This window comes from Pithys albifrons, chromosome 3 (genome assembly GCF_047495875.1).
Source record: "Pithys albifrons albifrons isolate INPA30051 chromosome 3, PitAlb_v1, whole genome shotgun sequence".
Lineage (NCBI taxonomy): Eukaryota > Metazoa > Chordata > Aves > Passeriformes > Thamnophilidae > Pithys > Pithys albifrons.
In genome coordinates this window covers 84,959,087-84,976,481 of record NC_092460.1, presented here as the reverse complement: position 1 = coordinate 84,976,481, position 17,395 = coordinate 84,959,087, and the positions used below count along the sequence as shown (strand labels likewise).

The 17,395-nt window shown below is 34.5% G+C and overlaps 1 protein-coding gene across 5 annotated transcripts in view; it reads left to right on the top strand.

Annotated features, from left to right (window-relative positions):
• TAFA5 (TAFA chemokine like family member 5) overlaps positions 1–17,395 on the top strand; it is a 436,638-nt gene that overhangs the window by 225,779 nt on the left and 193,464 nt on the right. For all 5 annotated transcript variants that reach the window (XR_011697518.1, XR_011697517.1, XR_011697520.1 and 2 more), the window contains exon 2: positions 13,233–13,382. Coding sequence is in view for 1 of the 5 variants with exons in the window: in XM_071552572.1 (XP_071408673.1) it covers positions 13,233–13,382 (150 nt within the window). In the remaining 4 variants the exon portion in view is untranslated. The remainder of the gene's footprint in view (positions 1–13,232; positions 13,383–17,395) is intronic.

The following is a 17,395-nucleotide window of genomic DNA, read 5'->3' as shown; positions in this document are numbered from 1 at the left end:
TGACTTGGATGGTGCACACTTTGCTGGGTTAAGAACTGGCTGAATGGCTGGGCCCAGAGAATTCTGGTGAATGGTACTGCATCCAGTTGGTGTCTGGTCACCAGTGGTGTCCCCCAGGAGTAAGTGTTGGGCCCTGTCCTGCTCAGTGTCTTTACTGGTTAACTGGATAAGGAGATTGAGTGTACCCTCAATAGATTTGTGGATGACACCAAGTTGCATGGGAGTGTCAGTCTGCTGGAAAGTAGGAAGATTCTGCAGAGGAATCTGGACAAACTAAATCTGCATCTGGATATCTCTGAATGTTTGACTGGGTTTGCTTTTTGAGCAGTGACCAGCCTCATTTGATAGAAGATACCAGTATTCAGGTATTAAATGGAATGGCATTATCTCATATCAACAGAGAATGTCTATTACAGTAAATTGGTATTAATATGTGAATTCGGGAAGCAGTAGAAAAGCGAAAATGTCTAGTTGAAATTGCTGAAACAGATGTGGTGAATCTAACATGTTTTAAGGACTAAAATGTTAACAGCCAAAAGCAAGCAACTGTATGTACAAGAGTACAGGCACCAGGTGTACTTGTTTATACACATAGTGTATATTAGTGCATAGTGGGACATTATTTGAATCATCTCATCATGAAATTATTGAAGTTAAAATGGGTGCCTGGAGGTTATCTAGTTCAAAAAAGATAGAGAGACCACCGAGCTGTCATTTGGTGCATAGCCAATTGCAACACTGAAGGAGTGTGCCTTTGGCTTTCCATTTATTTCTGCCTCCTGATACTAGAACACTTTTTTCAGAGATGCTGCCATGGCTTGTGGTACATACAAAGTCATAGAAATTGAATTTAAAATACAGCTTTCAATTAGCTAAGAAATAATTTGACAAATATCCTTGGTCAGAATGACAAGTTATTTATGATGCAACACAAATTTGTGAATGGACTGGTGCTAGGAGTGTGGAGACTTTCTCATTATTCTGTTGAATTTGCTGTCTGTGAAGGTAGTGGTGAGACTTCCATTGATTTTATTTGGAACAGGATTAGTCATTGTGAAAAGATTCATGTTGTACAGAAAATGTACAACTGTTTTCACTTAAGACTAGGGAAGAATTGTAGTTTTTTAATTCATTAGGTTTCAGCAGATTAGAAGAACTGATTTTTTGTTAATACTTTATCCGCATGGCTTCAGCTCTGGCCTACTGTGAGTCTGATGGTGTTGTAGATTGACTGAAAATAATATTGTATCCTCCTGTCAAAAAGAGCAAAATGGTTATGAATTCAGAAACTGAATCCTAGTCTTTTGATTGCCATACCTGTTTTAAATCAAGACTCTGTAATCATTATTCAATACACTCCCTGAGTTCAATGATAAAAAAGTCACTACTTTCTGTATAAAACTAGACTCGTGTTTCTTTTGCAATAAGGTTGTGATGTTCTTTCGATTGCTGTTACCCTCCCCAGCATCAGGCCAAAATATACATGTGCATGCATCAACATACACACGAATAACATGATGTGTAGTTGCAGCCGTAATTAATCATTCAATTCACTACCCTTAGTTGCCCCTTAGGTAATATACACTGGTGTTGGCCTATTTTCTCTAGAGATACTCTACCCAATTTTTTATCTGAATTATTAGATATGTCTTAGTGTCATAATCACTCTCCCTTTAGCTGTTGCTGTATAAATTCAGATTACCTATATATAATTAAAATAACTTTATTTTGTTTGAGCCTAGTGCATTTTGGATTCAAGGCATTTAGACAAAATATTATATGGCCTTACAGAAACTCTTTTTAATGAAATATTTATTGCTAGCTTTTCTATTCTGATTCCTATCAGCTTATCCTCAGTTTTCACTCAAGGTGCTGTATTGCTATTGGGAAAATTAAAATAAAAAGGGCAGGCCATAAGTAGTCAACATGACCATGTATATCTCATATGTGCACATTAATTGCTTGATAGCATTCAAGTTTTATTACATCTCTGAATGCAAACATTCATTCAATAAATCTCACTTTACTACTGCCGTATTCATCCCTGTGGGGTCATTCTCCTGTCTGTGAGTTTTATATTTTGTCCTGCTTACATGCCATTACCACAGGAACATAATACCAGTATCACAGATCTAAACAACTTAAATATATTCACCAAACTGAAGGCAGAAAATGCTAGTGCTTCTTCTTAATGTTAAAAGTTCTCCTTTAACGTTTGCTCTGGATGAGGGACAGCACTTAGTTATGCTCAGAGCTCTTTACCTTGGCAGCTTTCATGTTGTCCTCTGCACCAGAGAACTGGTTGGTGCTACTTCAGTGTCACCCATTTTGCTGATCAAGTCTCACATCTTTTTAGTTTTTCTTATTAGAGGCTTAGCTAATGAAATATGGAATATAGTTTATAATGGTTCATGATGCACCTAATCCCAAATTGGGAAGGATAATTTAGTGTCATCCTCTAGACACAGCTGGAACTCTGAAATATTGCCTACAGTCAACATTGTGGTGTTGAAAGTCTAGCAAGAAGGTGAAAACAAACAAGGCAGTGCATACCCAGTGCCAGACTTGGACCTGACTTTTTTTCTTTTTTTCTTTTTTCCTTTTTTTTGTTTTGTTTTGTTTTTTGTTTTTTGTTTGTTGTTTTTTTTTTTTTAAATACAGCATTTCCTTGACAATCAGTAGAAATTCTTCTTATACAGGTAGCTTCTATTTTGAAATTTTTCTCTGGATTGAACTTAAAGTTATATATTGTAGTACAAAGATATTACATACATTGACTACGGTATCATAAAGAGCAGACTTACTGATTCACTCTGTTATTAGTATAATAGTATTGCGTGAATGATCTTGGCAAGTTGCTTATATCTTACAGTCAGTATGAGAAGTAGTACATTCTGAATCATCTTCTGTGAAGAATATCTGTATACACATATGTGTATGTGTTTATCCAAGTACACATTTTTTGGGTTTAGAAAACTTAACTATTTTATGTCTTAGGAAATATACTTCTTGATGGTTCACAATGAGTAGTAGTAAACTTAGTTAATCAAAATGCTGAGTAAAAGTGCCAGGCCTCATTTTCGTTCCTTTTTATTAAGGACCTTGAACTGAGGAAGTATTATTTATTAGGCATTTATTGGGAAATTGATGGCATAATTTAACTTTTTATTAGCTAGTAAAACCAATAAGCAGTACATAAAAAGATGGACCTTGTTATAGAGGGAATAATAATAATAATAATAAAAGGTTAATTTAAAGTTTTTTAAAAGGTCATTGGTGTTAGACTTTTTAATATTGCCTTCTGTGGTATGAACGTATACCTTGAAGTTTTGCTTCTGTTGATAGTTTTATTTGTGTTTATTTTTCAGCTGCTAAGTTCAGAAGAAAATGGATTTGTACACTTAAAATGTTTTCAGGTTTTCAGTAACTTAAGATTAATTCTAAATCTAGTTTAAACATACATGGTGCACTTTCTTTAAGCATAGGCCACTCTATATGGTGTAGAATTGAAATAATGGGTGTTGTGAATGTGCAACGATTGAATATTTAGTTGTATAAATGGAAGGCATTGTTCCTGATACGTGGGAGATCGGAAGAGATATTGTATACATCTCTAATCTTAAGCCTTTTACTAATTTGTAAAGGTGAGTGGGATGACTGTAGTCCCTGTTCACTGCACTGTCTTTGGGTAGCCTTGGATACATAAGCAACTTAAAACCTCTTTTTCTGACACCCTCGTCTGACTTGTGCAGAAGAGAATCTTAGCCCATAAATGGTTATCTTCTTGGAGTACTAGAAATAAGGATAAAAATCATGGATTTCATCCATGAAAACTTTTAGTTTCAGCATGCACCTGTTTCATAAGTCATTTTGAGCAAAACAGATAAAAATGGAAAATGCAGCAGTGAAGCTGGCCCAGATAGAAAATCACTCCTCCAAGTCTACAGAACATCGGAGAATAATAACCAGCATACTCATGCTTCTCTGTCACACTTGCGTAAAACAGTGTTCCCAGGCAAACCTTTAAAATGAAAGCCATCTTTCAAATCCATCAGTTAAGGAGCCTGTCAAGTTTGCTTCCTCTGGTTGGTGCTAAAGTTTGGTATTTATCTAACAGAACGGATATCTTTCTTTTGCATACTTTATCTATATTTTTCAACTTTTACCTTGGTGATGTACCTGCAATAGTGGGGTTTGTGTCCTAAATCTAGCCAAGTGCTCAGCATGGCACCTGAACGAGGGACTTCATTGCACTGTGCATTAAACATGGAGAAGGAGGTACCACTGAGGAACATTACAGTGCTCGTACGATCAAAGAGGAAACCCTGAGACCGAAGCAAAAAGAAACAGCAGATGCAGCAGATATATGCTATTCTATTCTGCTTTTTAGGATGTGCTTGATTTGAGGACTCATGCTAGCACCCGAATTAGTTGAACCCCAGCATCATAAACTTCCTTTATGGACACTGCAAAGAGACATGCTATTAGAGATGCAAATTCTGCCTGTTGAATCTTTGGGCCTGAGAATCCTTTGCTCAAGATTCTCAACATCAGGCTCTGATTTTATTTCATCTCTAATACTTCTAATTAATATCACTTATTATTCAGTGGGAATATTTCTTCTCAGGTGTAATAGCACATTCAAAACTTTTGTTTGTTTCCTTCTTGGATATGGGTACTGTTCCAGGTCTACTATACATTTTTAATGTATACTTTTGCTGTGTTACTAAGATAAGTTTATATTTCCCTGTGGTTATGTGTGAGCTGTTGTACCTGTATGATATCAGCAAGTGCAGCATCACAAAATCTTGAGAGACTATCTTTTAAATGGAGAATGTTTATGGATTATTTTTATTAAAGAAAATGAAAAAGATAAAAATATGGCAAAATAAATACACTGACTACTAGAACACTTTGTTATCTAGAGATTTCAGGGCAAGCCTGCCATCTGGATTACCAAAAAACCAACTCATTGCGGTGTTATTACCAGAACGAAAATGTGTGGGGTTTTTGCCATAGTCTTTTTCCCAAAGGGGAAAACAATGTTACAAGCAGTGGGGAAAATAAATGGCCTTACTTTAAAGATGTTATTTAGATCTGCTAAGAGCACAATGGGTTATTTAGTGTGATCAAATTTGTCCTACAAAAATGACAGAAAATTTTAATGATTTTATTTTTTATTTTCTTTCATAAGTATGAGTTAGCATATGGCATGTTAACAAGGCTGGATAGTGTTAGGTAGCTGTTGTCTTCAGCTGCTTACTTTGGCCTCCAGGTTTTCAAACCTGCCACAGGCACAGAGGAATGACAGTTCTTGTTGCATAGAATATAACTTAGTTCATGCTGGATGCTAATTAGACTTTGGGGTTATTATTTCTGCAGCTTAAGGACTGAGACGTATCAATAGTATTTAACAAAATAAGATTTCAGTATATTGATTTTTTTCCTACATGACCCTTACTGGACCAAATTTTAGCCCAAGTCTGCTGTTGAACTTGGAATCTTGCAGCGCAGATCTTGATACCAGTAAGAAGAGCACTTGTATGAGTTTTTAAAGACTGTGTTTCACATGTAAATAGTTTTTAAGTCCCTCTAGAATAACAATCAGGTAATTCTAGGTTAAGGGTTTGGTTTTGTACAAAGGAAAAGCTAAGAAATTAAAAATTCTCCGTACCTGAGTTGCTGCATTATATCTACTTCTGATATATTACTTTATCTGCATGTTCTTTCAAACTGATTTCATGCACCCTGCAGTGACATATTTTGCTAACACAACAGACTTGTTCCTTCCTGACATACAGCTTCTGGCTCCAACAAATGTCAGTAGCTTTTTAGACAAACCTGTGCTTATTCATTCCTGTCTTTTTCAAGAGGAATTTCAGCATCTCTACAACAACATTTTTTCCCCTATGGCTATTCTGTTTGTTTTATAAACAGACTAGGTTTATTTCACATGTAGAGGCTGGTAGAAACATGGAAAGGCATTTTTCTTCTTTTTCCTTTTTTTCTTTTTCTTTTTTTTTTTTTAAGAGCTTTAAATATTTTTAGGAAAGTTATAGAATGATAGTCACTTCCTGAGCTATGCACATAGGCAAAGCTTTGTTCAAGCCTTAATTCCTGCAGTTATTTCCTTTCTGTAACCAATGAGGCCTCCAGAAACAATTAACTAACCCTGCATGATGAGGAGTGGATGAGAGGCCCTCGAAGCTGCAGGTCCTTGGAGGAGCTCTGTGGAACTGAAATTTGGAGTTCACACTGACTTACACAGAGGCACAACTTACTTAAAGAAAAAGGACTCAAACATCTTGTCATTTCTACTTATTTTTGGTAGCTTCAGTTATATAATTTGTAAGATCTGCTTTTAGGTCACTTTTTAGGAAACTCATTGGAAAACAGAAATAACTAGGCTAGAGAGGATGGGTCTATAATGAACATTAGTGGCATATATTGAATTTTGTGTGAATAGGCATTAAACACTTCTCTCAAACATAAAACCAGTGAATTCTGTTTCTGAAATTAAGGGTGCAAGGGTCACCGGCTCTTCTGGTGCTGCAGTGGGTGGGTTTCCAGTCTCCATGCTGCAATAAGCAAGACCTTCTCCAGGAGACCTGTCATGGCAGGGTCTGGCAGCCAGGAAGGCATCAGTGCAGCCCCAGTCCAGGCACCAGTCACATCCCTAGCGACAGGGAGAGGCCAGGCAGGGCCCATGGCCAGCCAGGACAAGGCTGTGGTGAACTGGAGACCAGCCCTGCTGTGCCATCACAGGGATGGGGTGTGATGGTCCTGGTCTGTGGCCAGGGTGTGCTGGGCAGGGACAGGGAGACCTCTTGTAACCCTCAAGGCCCTGACATGAATTTCTCTTTAAATACTGTACTTCAGCCATGTTGTATTGTTTGTTTATTTTGGTTTCTATTTTTTGTTTCTTTGGGTTTTTTTTTCAATTTTTGTGTTTTCTTCTGTTTTTGTTTTTGTTTTTCCTTCAGTAAAATGCAGCATATCAAATATGTCAGTTTCAACCTGAGATTCCTCAGGAGTTTGAGAAATGATGTTGCTGTGTCTTAAAACCATTACTTTTTAAAATAGAGTTCTAGGTAGAAAAATTTAGTTAGAATTAGGTACTTATATATATATAAATTACTTGCTCTACATTTATTCATACATCCTTGAATTTTTTACCTTTTTCTGGTCTGGAATTCCCGTTTGTGAAAATTCCATTTAAGAATTGCATTCAGAAACTGAAATCTCAAAGTTTGTTTTTACTTAAACTTGGTTTTACATTTATTTTTCTTTCTGTTAGGTTTATAACAGTCACATATAAGGGAAATTATTCTTAATTATACAACAAAATATTAAGCAATTACATGCAATAGCAATATCAGGTGCAATAATTTAGGATATTAGTCTTCTGTGGGAAAAAAGAAATCTCAATATGGGCCCTAAATGTATCTTGAATCTCCACAGACTTGATTTTCTTTCTGTGCAACTATTTAGAAGAGTAGGATCTATCTTAATTAAAATTTACTGCTTATTTTGGAATGGAAGAGCTGAAAACTATTTTCCAATCCCCCTAATGTCTATGCTGTTTATGTGCTTGAGATGGCTAAGTGGTAGTCTGAACATTGCAATAAGATTAGTAATTACTAGGGGACATAATGTACTGTTTTATTGCAATGGAACTCTGAACAATATTTAAATTAACTCTTTAAAGGAGAACTCATTCATTATATTTTTCTCTTGTTATTCATACATTTTACTTAACTGGATTCTACAGTGAGTTTTCCTTCACAAAATGAGCACTAAAGCCACCCCTTTTTGAGATGAATGCTCTTCTTTTATACCACTAAAATTCAAAATCACTCCCTTAAAGTTTGAGAAGCTACAGAAGTCACATGTTAAGGTTGATGCTCATCAAATACAGCTCTGAAACTGTAATGAAGTTAAAGTATGGAAAGTTCTGAAAAAATTGTACTGCTTTTTACTTTGATGGCACCTGTGGTTTACACCGATAGATTAGGATTTTCCAAATTAGTTTTTGCTTCCGTGACATTGGTCCCATCTTGTACTGACATCATCATCATACCCTCAAGAAAAACTGGTAAGACTATTTTGAACAGGTTGTCTAATTCTAGTTGCATGAAAAATTGCTTTCTGTAGTCTCGTTAGTTAAACAGCCACAATATTTGTTTCAATAAAAAGATATAAGTTCCTAAATGATATATGAAACATTTTGGAAAAGAAACGCTTTCAATGTCATTGATTTAATAATAAGAAAGGGAAATAGTGTAATTCCATAAATATATTCTATTAAAAAAAGAAATGCCATCGTATCACATAAGTTGAGAATTGAAACAATATTCTTGATAGTTATTTCTCAAATTGTGCTGATTCATTTGAACAGCTTTTCCCCATACTTGCTGAAGCCAATTTTACTTTGTTACTTTAGATTAAATACATTTTTCAGAAGGGTTATGGGAGTTGTTCTTTGTTACTTTATGCTAGTTGTAATTCCAGAAACTTTGCTATTGTACTTTACAAGTGAGTGTGGTTCTTTGAGGCGAACCAATTCCTTGCCATAATCTCTCTCATTCTGAAATAAAATTGAAAAAGAAAAGGTAATCTGACTGTCTGAAATTGGATCATGTTCAGTTTAAGCCATCTTCTTTTAGGTCATTCTCTTTGAGAAAGGATATATAACAGAAAAATTTCAAATTCCACTTAAACATATGCTTTTTATATTTTAATTTGAATTACATTTAAATATTTGTTACTCAAGTTAATGTCAAACTGCAAATAATGAGTGACACTAAGTACTTAAGTTCCCCCTTATTTCAGTAGAAGTTGTTGATCCTAAGCTCTGTGCAGGAGTTGGCATGGCTCTGTTGCCACAAAGACTTCAATATTGTAATAGAAAACTACTGAATGTATTTCTATGATCTGATTTTGAAACAACTCCTGCTTTGTGTTCACTGACAAAAGCATATCTGAATCCAGCCAAGAATTTTAATACCCTCTAACTTAATGCATTTTGAACTAAAAGAGCTTGTGTTGCTAGGCATCAAATTGGTGATGCATGGGAAAACTGTTCACTGAAACTATAATATAAGCCTGCATGTACAAATCAAAAGTAGATTTTATGGATGAGCATGAAATCTAACACCCTGGAAAGACCTGTATGTTTAGATCAAGCCTTATATTCATTGTACCCACAGATACCATTATTTCATCTATTGATTTTATTTCTTTAATAGATTTTTAGGTAAAGTCTTCAGCTTTTTAGTAAGCATAAATTAAAAAGAAAAATCTGTAACTTGCTGCAGTCAATGTGATATAAGTAGATTTTTTTTCTACTAGAGAACAGAAATATTTTTATGCACAGAAATTTAAAATTTTGTCCCAAATACACAAGTACAAATGTATTATTTAAGGTTTTTACCTTTGGAAGACAATATAGACCTTGTGAAATCTTTGTTCTATCAGCAATGGCATATAGTTGACAGAGGGGTCATAGTAATAAACATGAAAAATGATATTTACTTTCAAACTTTTCAGTAACAAACTATTTTATTTCAAGAATGTTATTACTAAAGACCTTTTAAAAATGTTTGTTTTACCTTGAGGTATCCTGCACATTTGCTAAATATATGTACCTATACTCACTGATTCCTACACACTTCTGTGAGTCTCACAAAGAGAAGTTTCAGGACTGATCCCAACTGCACTTCATTTAGAATAAAGCAAAAGAGGTGTTGTATAGAGCAATTGCTGTAAACAATTCCAAGCTTGTATTTAAAATTTTAGAATTTATTTCCTTTTTTTGTTTTTTTGGTTTTGGTTTTGGTTTTTTGTTTTCCTTGACTTGCATTTTTTAATTGAGAATCCTGTGGTTTTCCTTTTCTCCTGAAATAATTCCATAAGCATTTGTGTTTGTGGTAGTAGAGATAGGGGAGAGATCAGATGGCATTTTAAGAATGCAGTACAACATTATAGAAGAGCATTTAAGAACCTGAAATTTTCTCTATTTAGTAATAAGATGGTGACAACACAAAATCAAATAAATTTCAAGGGAGGTCTTAGTTACTGGATTAAAATTATAAAATAAGCATTTTTCAAATGGTTAAAATATATAAAATAACAGTAGCAAGAACAAAGAAATACCCACTTGTTTGCTTGAAAAACTGAATTATGGTAATTCTGAAATAATACTAGTAAAAAATGACATTTATTTTCTAGGGAAAAAAAACCCAGTTAGACAAGGCTAGAGTGACTTGAAGTTCTCTGATGATGCTTATGTTTTTTTCTGCCAAGATTATTTTGTTCAGATTGTAAGGTGGTAAATTGCTTTGTTTACTGCAAGAACATAAAGAAAATATAATGATAATATGGAGTCTTTATGACAGTTTGTAGACTGTGGCTCTTAATCTCATAACTGGGAAAGCTCCAGTGAAACTCCACCCATTGCTGCCTTGAAATTTCTTCTCTGGGCTAAGGAATGAACTGGAGCATATTCAGTCTCTCAGATGAACAGCCTTCTTTCATTAATATCTTTGGATGAGGTCACCAAGTTAACTTACCTAAAAATGAAAGGTATCCTAATTTTTGTAACTCACTACTTACAAGAAGCATATTCATTTTTTTCCATTATTTTGTACCTTGTGTTTCTAGATTAAATTTTCAAAAAGCATACATGCCATATAAGTAAAGTACTCCTGTGGACTTAATCTCTGCCTAATGAAAGACAAAGAGGACATGCTTGACACCAGGATGACTCTCCCTGGAGATGGCCTTCCATAACCTTAACTAATATTTTTCATGCTTTACAGCCATCTAAAGCAAAGTAACAGTAGATGTACACTATGCTGCAGTGCTCAATATACATAAAATCTTTGCACCCTGTGACACAATCATCAGAAAATATTTATGTCATATATGTGGGAAGAGCTGCTGTAGTTCTACAATAGCTTACTGTTTTCTTCTGCTATAGATAAAAAGAATGGAAACAGAGATATTATCTCTGTATAGTAGTTACTCTCGTTTAGGTATCCTAGTTTTCAGTTCATAAAAAAACTAAGGTCACCATGCTTGGAAGAAATTATAATTTCTAAACTAAATAAGCAGCTGAAAACAATGATGATGATGTGATAATAAAAAACAAACAAAAAACCACCCCAAATAGCCCAGCTGGCTCAAAATGAAGCAATGCAGAACTAAAACTGTACAGGTTCAAAACCATAAAATATTAACAATAGGTGTTCTTACCAATATTCACTGCTTGCATTCCCAGGAAAGCTCTTCGCCTTCACAAATTATCTTGACATAGAGCTTCACTGTTCTTTTTCTCTGAGTACAGACATTATTCTCCTTCACCATGCTGTAAATCTGGTACCTTTCTTCTGAAATGGTGGTTTATATAACTACTCACCTAGATTATGATTTACCCTATTTTCTAATGAAAAACTTGATAATATAAAGATTTACTGATAGTGGAGGGTATGGCAACCCATACACTTATATGTGTCATTACACTTTTCTGGCCTAAAGCATGAAGATCTAAATACACCTCTGATTATCTGTTTGGGTTTTCTACATGATCTACTAAGACAGCTATATGCCTTAAGAGCAATACATCTCCTGCAACCCGCAATGAAATGCATTAGTGGTGGGGTGGAACAAGAAAAGGCTTTTCACTGTTGTGAATACCATATCTGTATTTATCGATGTCTAATGTGTATTACTTACATATGTCATATATTTACATGAATTTGTAGAGTACCTTGTTCCATACTTGTCCTTGAGATCTTCAGTTTTACCATAAAATTCACTGCAGTGTAAGAGTCACAGAAACTTAACATTCAGGTGGTGTAGCAGTGAACCAGTCACAATGGTGGTGACATCCTACAATATTTTGCTGTTTCGCACAATAAGCATTGCAAGCTGCTTCTGAGAAGAATAGACTGGGTAAACTTGTATTCTGAATGGAAAAATACAGCATAGAGAAATAGCGTTGTACTTTTAGATTTTAAGGCCAATCATATATGTTTCAGGCTTTTTTTTTTTAATTTTGATGTTAATATAGATTTAGAATTTCTTCTTTTTGTCTTCTTGGGTTTGTTTTTTCAATATTTCACCATCATAAAATCAATTTATTGTGACTTATTGAAACTTTTTTTTCCTAAAAACAATATTGCATTTGCTTGTGGATTTTTGGTTGGTTTTTTTTGTTTGTTTGTTTGTTTGGTCGTTTTTTTGTAGAACAAAACATAGTAAGCTTGAAATTTGCAGATACACTGTTATGCACATTTTCTACTGCACCATAAAATCCAGACATTATCTGTAATATAAAGTGATAGCTGGGAAGTTTGTTCAGTCTTTCTACACATTGAAATTCATACTGTATCTTTCTTGCATGTAACAGGTAGTCCTTGGTACACTAGTAGCCTGCTATTGATTGTACCAGAGGAAGTGCATCACTGTAGATGTATATCATTTACTGGAGACTAATATAGTTCATACAATTATTTTTTTGCACTTTTTGTTTTGCCTCTCATAGCATGGTCCAAACTCAGAATTAGGTTGTCTATATTTCCTTAGTATTCAGAAAAAGCTACATATATTGTAGAAGTCAATAAAAAGTAAGCAGTTAATGAGCTAAGGGTGCAGTGTCCTTTAAGTCATTTGGAGGATAGTTACATAGTAAATTTAGTAAAAGAGAAAATAAAAGCTACATCTCACATGTAGAGAATTCAGTTTAGGTGAAGCAAGAGCCTGACTATTTGGCAAATATGGGAAAGCTTTCAAATTTTTTTCTTTCAAAACCAACATATGAAGCAGTTAAGACTTGACTGCATTCGTGAACATGTTGGGACTTTTATTTTCCATATCCTTTATAACTTCTTTTCTGAAAGTATGTAAAGAGCACTTCATTTAAATTTCATTGTTGTGAAAGATTGCTCCTTTACTTAGCTGATGCAAGTAAAAGTAACCTGTGTAACCTCAACTCTCTGGCTTTTATGGAACAATAATTATTTTCTGACAGAACCAGTTTGCAGCGTTTTTATATGTCCACCACAAAGAAAAATTGTGTGTCATCTCGGGTTTATTGTATCCATCAGCTGGCTCCCAATTTGTTGTGGAGTGTCTGCTGTGACTTAGGGCCGTGACTCTATTCGGCTGTAATAGATTGCCTGTAGTGCATTCAGTGACTCTGGTACCTGTTGCCTTTTTTTTTTTTCCAGGTCAACTGGCTGCAGGTACATGTGAGATTGTTACCTTGGACAGAGATAGCAGTCAGCCCCGAAGGACTATAGCCCGACAAACAGCTCGCTGTGCATGTAAAAAAGGACAGATTGCCGGTACAACAAGAGCAAGGCCAGCATGTGTCGATGGTAAGAAGCAAAAATCTATTCAATCAGTTTCTGCCAATACAAGAGTGGTGTGAACCGGTAGTGTCTCATATTAAAAAAAAAAAAAAAAGCTCTATAGAAGAAATTTTCATGTGTCTTAACTAGCAATTGCAATACCATTGAAATTCACCCAAAATGTATTACTGACTAATACTATAGAGATTTTAACTGCATATTTTTAATCGGAAATTTTAGTTTCATTTTAGCTTGATATGCGATTGAATGTTAGGGGCATGGTACTCTTATATTTTGCATCTATGATAGGATCAGCAGTGAAATGCCATCCTTTTTCCCCTACTATTTTATTCCTTATACCATTAAAAATGCTGCAAAAGAACCTCAAGGGTCTTACGCCACAAGCAGGCCAATATTTAATGTTGCTGAAGAAAACATTGATTCTATAGTTGGAATACTATCTGAATACACTTCATATGTTCAGCATTCCTTCTGTCTTTAAAATGATAGTCACTGCAGATGCACTGGTAGCATGTAGCTGGAAAACTGCTCACATACAAGGAGGTAGGCAAATGTTTCACTATGAAACAATTTTTTGAGACAAATTAAATTCTCTGTTACAGCTGTGTTAACAGTGGGAAAATCTTCAAGACAGGTCTGCCTTGCAAGACTTTTAGTAAGCATTCATATTAAAAATGAAATTGGAGACATATTGAAAATAGTGATGCAAAATTGTATGTTTTGATCTAGTCTCAGTTAATAAAAGTTAAAAAAAAAAGACATACATATAGATCTATAATAAATTCATGGATTGCCTTTAAATACTGGCTGGTTTGAGTCCTCAGATAAAAATATTGCTCAGAATACCCTACTGTTGCCTCAGAATTTGGTCACACCAGTGATTATCAAAGAAGGCAGCTCAAAGGAGATTTCAGAGCCTACCCACAAAACTAAATATAGAACATCATGCACATTCTATTTTTGCATTTTTCTTTCACTGTTTTTAGTACTTTGTAGCAGAGTTTCTTAGCTGTCTCTTTCATAATATAATACTATATCCAATAATTCTCCTTTCCTGTTTTATTGTAAGATCATAAGATTTAATTGCTTAAGAAAGGAATGATTTTATTTTCTCATTTATAGTTGTAACTTGAGGAAAAATGCTTACTAGCAATTAAAAAATGCAACATATGTTTCCCATTTCAAAACAAAAAAGTTATAAGGGGAAATAAAAAGGTTTTGCACTAGCTGATAGGAACAAAACGTAATTTTTCCTCAGCCAGTTTGGGCCTATGGTGAGCTTGATTTGTTGTAACTTTGGTATCCAAAGTTAGTAACTCCAGTTTTCTGTTATGCCCAGTAAGGAGCAAAAGGCACCTTCTCAGAGAAATTTATCTCACCCCAAGTGCCTAAGGTAAATCAGGTAAACCAGCACTCTTTTGTGCTCACTGTTTCTCTGCCTTGCCTTAATTCACTGATGAGTGTCTTACGATTAAACTTAGATAGCTGAAATGCACTTGTTGGTATGAAGACATGACTGCACCTCATCCTCCAGTTGCTGTATTAACTTGTCGAAGTATGGAAGGTTTGAGGTAATCTGATATTCAGAAATATATTTTTATTTATTTATTTTTAGGAGCAACTCATTAAGAAGACAGTTTCAAATTCTGCTTTTGCTTTCAATGTGCTTGATCATGATTTTATGAAAACAGAGAACTAGATGACAGGATCTGTAGTTAGAGATGGTGTAATCAGAGAAGGTTCTTTATGTAGTACTCCACATTTGAAAAAAAACCTGGGAAGTTCCTCAGTTGAAAAACAGAGCTTCCCTTTAATATTTTTTTCTAAATACTGTAATTTTAAAAAAAAAAACTTGACAAGGAGTCACATGAAAAAGGTGAGGGATAATGGGTACAAGTTACTGCTGAGGACATTCCAATTAGACACAAAATGACAATTTCTGAAAATGAGAACAATCAGCCATTGAATTAATCTCCCCAGGGAAGTGGCTGATTTCCCAATGTTGGACCCAGTTGGACAGGGTGCCTGGGTCATTTTGACTAGACTATGACTTTGCCTAGAAAGGTTAGACTAGATGATCCTTGAGGTCTCTTTCCAATCTGGTATTCTATGATTCTATGACATAGTTTCAATAGCATGGTTCTTCATTATTTTGAGGAATGTTTATAGTTATAATGTTGAGTCATTTGCAAAGAATGATGACTGCAAGATCTGTAGGACATGCTGCTTTACTTTCCTGGACACTTAGGGATGATAGAGATGTTTTGTAATCAGAGTTCCAAAATGTTAAGGATGCCTAGAACTGTGTGTCAAATTCGCAGATTCAAAAGAAGGGCAAAGTCAAATCTTTGATCTGTAGGTTAAAAAAAATAGGATTACACACTATCAATACAGTAGGTGAGAATAAGTGAGTACTTCATTTTGTCTCTAATCTACTGCTTGCAAGCAAAACTGGCAGATAAATTGGCCATTGACTGATAAATGTCCATCTGTGAATTTACCAGGCTCATAGTTTAAAGAATATATACTGACTTTTTCTGTCATGTTTATATTAATTTCTAGAATAAAGTGTTTCAAACACAAGCACTTAATGCTTTATTTAAACATGACATGAAAGCAACACAAAATTATGTCTGAAAAAAGCTATTTTTTTCTCTGATATTAAGAATAATACCGCTGGCTTAGGAATGTAAAAAGTAAACATAATTGCTGGTCAATGTTTGTTTTTTTGGGGGTTTGTTTGGTTGTTTTTTTGGGTTTTTTTTCAATAAAGAATCCCATTTTTCAGACAAAAAATAAATACTTCTCTGAGTTTTCTTAAATAGGATGTGGAATGTGCTTTTGCAAATTTTCCTTTATTTGTATTATGCTTGATGTTAGGATTATAACCTCTATTTGAGATTTCATTTCTGCTACCAAAAAGAAAAAAAACTCAAACATTTTGTTCTTTTCATTTTATTTTTATTTTTTAGGCTTGATTTTAATGGCATTATTTTTAAAGTAAAGGTAGCAGAATTAGACTGTAGACCTTTAATAATTAATGTAAAATCATTTGCGGAGGAAGCAGGCATAGTAAGTGTGACCTCCTAACCTACTAACAAGAAAATGTTAGCTAACAATTATGTTACAGCTTCTGGCAAGAGAGTGACTTGAAAATTCAGTACCAAAACTGGTAATTTTTACAGCCTTAAAATGCATTATGTTATACTTGGCAACCATTTGTTCATTGTTCCAAGGCAAGAAGTACCTTAGAATATATTCAGTTATGCCATATATTTCCTGGGTCTGTGAAATGCAAGTGTCAATTCTTGCAGCAAAAGAGTAAGTAATTTAAGCACTCTTAAACCTCACAAATATTGTCTGAGATTGCACTTGTCAGTGTAGGTCTGAAAGTAAGTCCTGAGTTGATTACCAAAATCCACTCTGCTTTCCACTGCTACATCACCTAAGGTCTTTTCCTAAGAAAGGAAAGACAGTGAATGTCAGATAAAACTGGAGTTCATGAAATTGAAAACGCAGTGTTTAGGATTTGATCTGAGCAGAGAATAAAGAACAGATATTTTCTTGAAATGTTTCCCTATGATGCAGAGAGTTGATTTACTTTGTATTTTTTTCTAGCAGTCTTTAAGTATGACAGATTGGTAATGCATTCTGATAAAATGGTATCAATATTCACCCTGATTTAAAGCTTGATTTAGTGCTAATTGCTTCATTTCTACATCCAGAGAGTCATAATGTATATTGGCTATGTTTGGTTGTGATGCAACTTTTATTCATGAATGTAGTTTTTGTGGTATATGACAGTAGTTTGCCTGCACTTTTCATTATGTTATTATTATTTACAACTAGCATTCCCTAGTCCCTTTTTTGAGTTCAAATTCCATAGAAATTGCCTCAGTTGCATTACTTTGATATTTTATTTCAGCATAGCATCTGGTTTATCACCACAATAATTTTCCTGTGTGTTGGTCAAGCTTCATCAGTTTTTAAGCTGGAGCCTGTGAGAGATTGGAAGATAG